The 4,419-nt window shown below is 37.2% G+C and overlaps 1 protein-coding gene across 1 annotated transcript; it reads left to right on the forward strand.

The window, feature by feature from the left end:
- Positions 1-1,218: 1,218 nt before the first annotated feature.
- On the forward strand, positions 1,219-4,412 carry LOC106537229 (extracellular calcium-sensing receptor-like; the record flags this gene model as incomplete). The annotated part of the gene is made up of 8 exons (XM_014034611.1): positions 1,219-1,352; positions 1,733-2,027; positions 2,149-2,438; positions 2,562-2,857; positions 3,208-3,410; positions 3,547-3,768; positions 3,864-3,987; positions 4,074-4,412. Coding segments are annotated over exons 1-8 (1,876 nt in total), but the record flags the coding sequence as incomplete, so codon positions are not given.
- Positions 4,413-4,419: the final 7 nt, after the last annotated feature.

Here is a 4,419-nt window from a genome sequence, read left to right on the forward strand (position 1 = left end):
AGACAGAATGATGCTTAGAGGCCACAGTCTTGAGGTAAACGAAGTTTGGATTTGACATTCCAATCCAAGTTATCACTACAAAATAAAAAAGTAAAGACTGCTTTCTCAGTGCAAAACAGTATCAATTATGATGTGCTAAAAGATGATAAAATTATAGGAAAGGAAAAATGTAAATTAAAAATGTAAAAGCTGCATAAGAAAAAACTGATAATTTGTCATTATGCTTAAAAGTGTAAAGATATATATCAGCTATTCTAAACCAGCTGTCCCCACATTTACAGCTAATAACCCACAAAAAAAACAAATTAAAAAATAAAGTGGCTGACCAGCAACTTTGACTAATTTTGATTGATACCTAAACATTAACAGTAAATACAGTAAAAAGACACGATGGCAGCATTATTACAAAGTTACATGTAGCACATGCAAACCTAGTGTCTCTGTCCAGGCTTATAATCTGGTGCACAAAAAAACCCCAAGGTCCTTTGGAGGTTAGAGTGGGGCCTTGACACAGACATAAGTGTTGCATCTAAAATATAACAACATCATTTGTTTGGTGTGTGTTGTTGTGRTAATGTGTGTCATTAATGGTCACTCTGATGCGACTTTAATCTTGAACTGTTTCAAGATGTCCACCCTGACCCATTTTCAAAGAGTAGCRYGTGCATGTCTGTGGAGGAACCTGGACAAAATGTGGTGGGAAGAAAAGCATATTACAATTTTCCTAGTTTTACTCTCATTGCTGGATCTAAAATGTAATTTAGTAGAGATGGAACAAATTGGCCCCCTAACAACTTTAGTGTACAGAAAAGTGTAGCACACATACAAGAGCATAATTTAAAAATATACATCTTTTCATTTGTATTTTGTTTTGAGTCATTTTAGGACAAGTCATCAAATTCCAGGTGAATAGAACAACATTTAAGGTACAAATTTGACCTGTAAAGGTAAAGACCTCCRYGTCTTRATGTCCTCCATGATGTATCATACTGACGTAATACAGAGCCATATAAATCAATAAACACCCCTTTATGCCAACAAGGAGACAGCTGAAGGATGGAGATATCAGTTTTCCTTATTGGCCTGAGACTGGCTRTGGGATGGTTTGAGATGAACTCAGTTATCGGCTTGGGTGGGTCTGTGGACAGTCTCAKACAACGGACTGGACTCTCAGAAGATGGGGAAACTGAAGCTTTATCTTTGAAGTGTACCCTGCAGGGTACTACTCGTTCACCTGCTTTCACTATGGATGGGGACTATATTATTGGGGGAGCTTTTTCCATTCATTTCAAAGAGCAGACAAAGATTTATAACTACACCAACTTGCCTGAGCCATCCAGCTGCACAGGGAGGTTAGTATGGKAAGGTGGTGGGAAAAGCACAGAATGTTAGARTGGACCAAAAAAACYTTTCTACATTGTACATTTACACAAAGAAGAAGTTTGTTTAAAAGCTAAATTACTATTTAAACAAGTTTTGATTGTTGCACAAGTGTTTATTTTTAATCAAAAATGTCTAATCTATCAGATTATTTGCATATTTGCGCAGAACAATTCTTACATTTTACCTATTTTTCACTCAAAAGTAACTTTTTATATTTTGAATTGATGTCTTACTTTCACCTTTATTAACATGCTTAACAAAGTGTATCTTTTGATAAAATATATTTTGAATTAAAAAAATAAAGTGACATAATGCTTCAAACTGTTATATTGTAAATGTTTGTGTGCAGTGTTAACAGTCGTGAGCTACGCTTCTCTCGAGCTATGATCTTTGCCCTTGAGGAGATAAACAACAGCACAGAGCTGCTGCCGGGCATCAAACTTGGATATCAGATCTTTGATTCGTGTGCCTCCGTGCCTGTAGCCATACATGTAGCGTTTCAGGTAACAAATGGAGTGGACCCTGTGTTCTACAAAGGCAGTAATTGTTCCCAATCTGGTATTGTGATGGCTGTTGTTGGAGAGTCTGGATCCTCACCATCCATCAGCATGTCACGCATCATCGGGTCCTTCAYCATCCCTCAAGTAGATGAGCTGACCTTATTGCAACATTAGTTTACAAAAATAAATAATTGAATGTGTCTGTTATGCTACAAAGTTAAATTAATTTACTCATGCTAGCTTTTTCCTTTTTTTTCTTATAAAGGTGAGCCACTTTGCTACCTGTGCCTGTCTGTCAGATAAGCAACAGTTTCCAAGCTTTTTCAGAACYATTCCCAGTGATCAGTTCCAYGCTGATGCTCTGGCCAAGCTGGTGAAACACTTCGGCTGGACTTGGATCGGTGCTGTTCGCTCTGACTCGGATTATGGAAATAACGGCATGGGGTCTTTTCTTGCTGCAGCACAGAGGGAGGGAATCTGTGTGGAGTACTCTGAATCCTTCTATCGAACCGACCCAAGTAGCAAAATCCAGAGTGTGGCTGAAGTTATTCGCAGGTTTCTAATTCATTGATTTTGACTGTGTATCTTTCTCAGAACAGTGACTTCAATAGTGTTCAAAATTTAGCAAAAATGCTACATACATTTATTTTTGGATAATTGATTAAATTGTTTCTTCAGGTCATCAGCAGTGGTTATTGTGGCCTTTGTAGCATCTGGAGACATGAAGTTCCTGTTAGAGGAGCTGGCTCGGGACCCTCCACCACCTCGTCAGTGGATAGGAAGTGAGTCCTGGGTATCTGACCCAAACCTGATGAAGTTCAGTTTCTGTGCAGGAGCCATTGGAGTTGCCATTCAYCAATCWGTSATCCCAGGTCTYAGKGACTTRCTGCTGGATCTCTCTCCCACTGAAGTAGCTGCCTCCTCAATCCTGACTGAGTTCTGGGAGGATGCATTCAACTGCACACTTACAGAAAGTGAGACACTTTTTGAAACAAACATAAATGTGGTAATGAAAAAACGTGAACTGAATTCAAAAATTATATTTACATTTTATTTGGATTATATTAAAACAGTTCACATTCTAAACTTAAAACAATGTAAACATTTTATAAATGTTCTCTAGAAGTAGCTCATGCCATTCACAGTGTAGTCATTTTCAAATGAAGTATACATTTACTGTACCAATGACCATAATGTCAGACTTTTTTTGTTAGCTTTTTCTGATTTGTATGTATGATTTTTATTTATGAAATGTATAAAAACCTATATATTAAAAATAATCTAACTTCATGGGATGAAAACGCTTTCTTTTTTGTGTATTTAGGTGCTGAAACAAAAAGGCTGTGTGATGGAAAAGAAGACATKAAGATGCTCAACATTTCCTACACTGAAACATCAGACTTTAGAATTACTAACATGGTGTACAAGGCTGTTTATACAATAGCTCATGCCATTCACAAAATGGTGTGTTATACAACAAACGCTACCACTCAGTGTGAAAAATGGGCAAAGTTAGAGTTGAAGCAGGTCAGTACAAATTAAATAAGAATCATTATCTGTGTCTATGCATGACATACTTGAAAAAAATACTTTACTTTTTGTAAATTATATTGTTTACATTGTCTACTCTTTTATTTCTTGCTTGCTTTTGAAATGTTTTTAGATTGTTGCCACACTAAAAACAGTCAACTTTTCCCAAAATGGTTATCCTGTGTCTTTTGATGTCAATGGGGATCCTGTAGCTTTTTATGAGCTGGTCAACTGGCAAAGAAAAGAGAGTGGAAWAATCGAGCTGGTAACAGTAGGATACTATGATGCATCACTGCCAAAAGGCCAGGAGTTTAGGATTAGTAAGAATCTTAACTGGGTGGAGAATGGAACACAAGTAAAGAGCCTAAAAACTAAAAATCTAAATTATACTTTTGTAAAATGGTTCACAACTGTTATAAAAACATTTTATTTACTTTGTTTCTTTTACAGCCTCCAGTGTCAGTGTGCTCTGAGAGTTGTCATCCAGGAACTCGTAAAGTGTTGCAGAAAGGAAAACCCATCTGCTGCTATGATTGTATACCATGTCCTGAAGGAGAGATCAGTAACATGACAGGTAACCAATATATTTTCCTGGCCCTTTTGGAATATTAAGAAATAATTGCAAARAGCCATTTGATTTATTTATTTATTTTGTTTTAGAGTCTCTCGATTGTGTCCCATGCCCTATTGAATTCTGGCCCAATGCTGAAAGAAATGTTTGTTTTCCCAAACCTGTCGAATTTCTGTCTTTTGATGAAGTCCTGGCAATCATCCTGGCTGCATTAACTGTTATTGGAGCCTGTCTGACCATCATAACAGCAGCTATTTTCTTTTGTCACAGAACAACTCCAATTGTCAGAGCCAACAATTCTGAGCTGAGCTTCTTGTTGCTCTTCTCTCTGACTCTGTGTTTCTTATGTTCATTAACTTTCATTGGAGCTCCCTCTGAGTGGTCCTGCATGCTGAGACACACAGCGTTTGGTATCACCTTTGTTCTCTGTATCTC

The sequence above is a fragment of the Austrofundulus limnaeus genome, unplaced genomic scaffold (assembly GCF_001266775.1).
Source record: "Austrofundulus limnaeus strain Quisiro unplaced genomic scaffold, Austrofundulus_limnaeus-1.0 Scaffold2191, whole genome shotgun sequence".
NCBI lineage: Eukaryota > Metazoa > Chordata > Actinopteri > Cyprinodontiformes > Rivulidae > Austrofundulus > Austrofundulus limnaeus.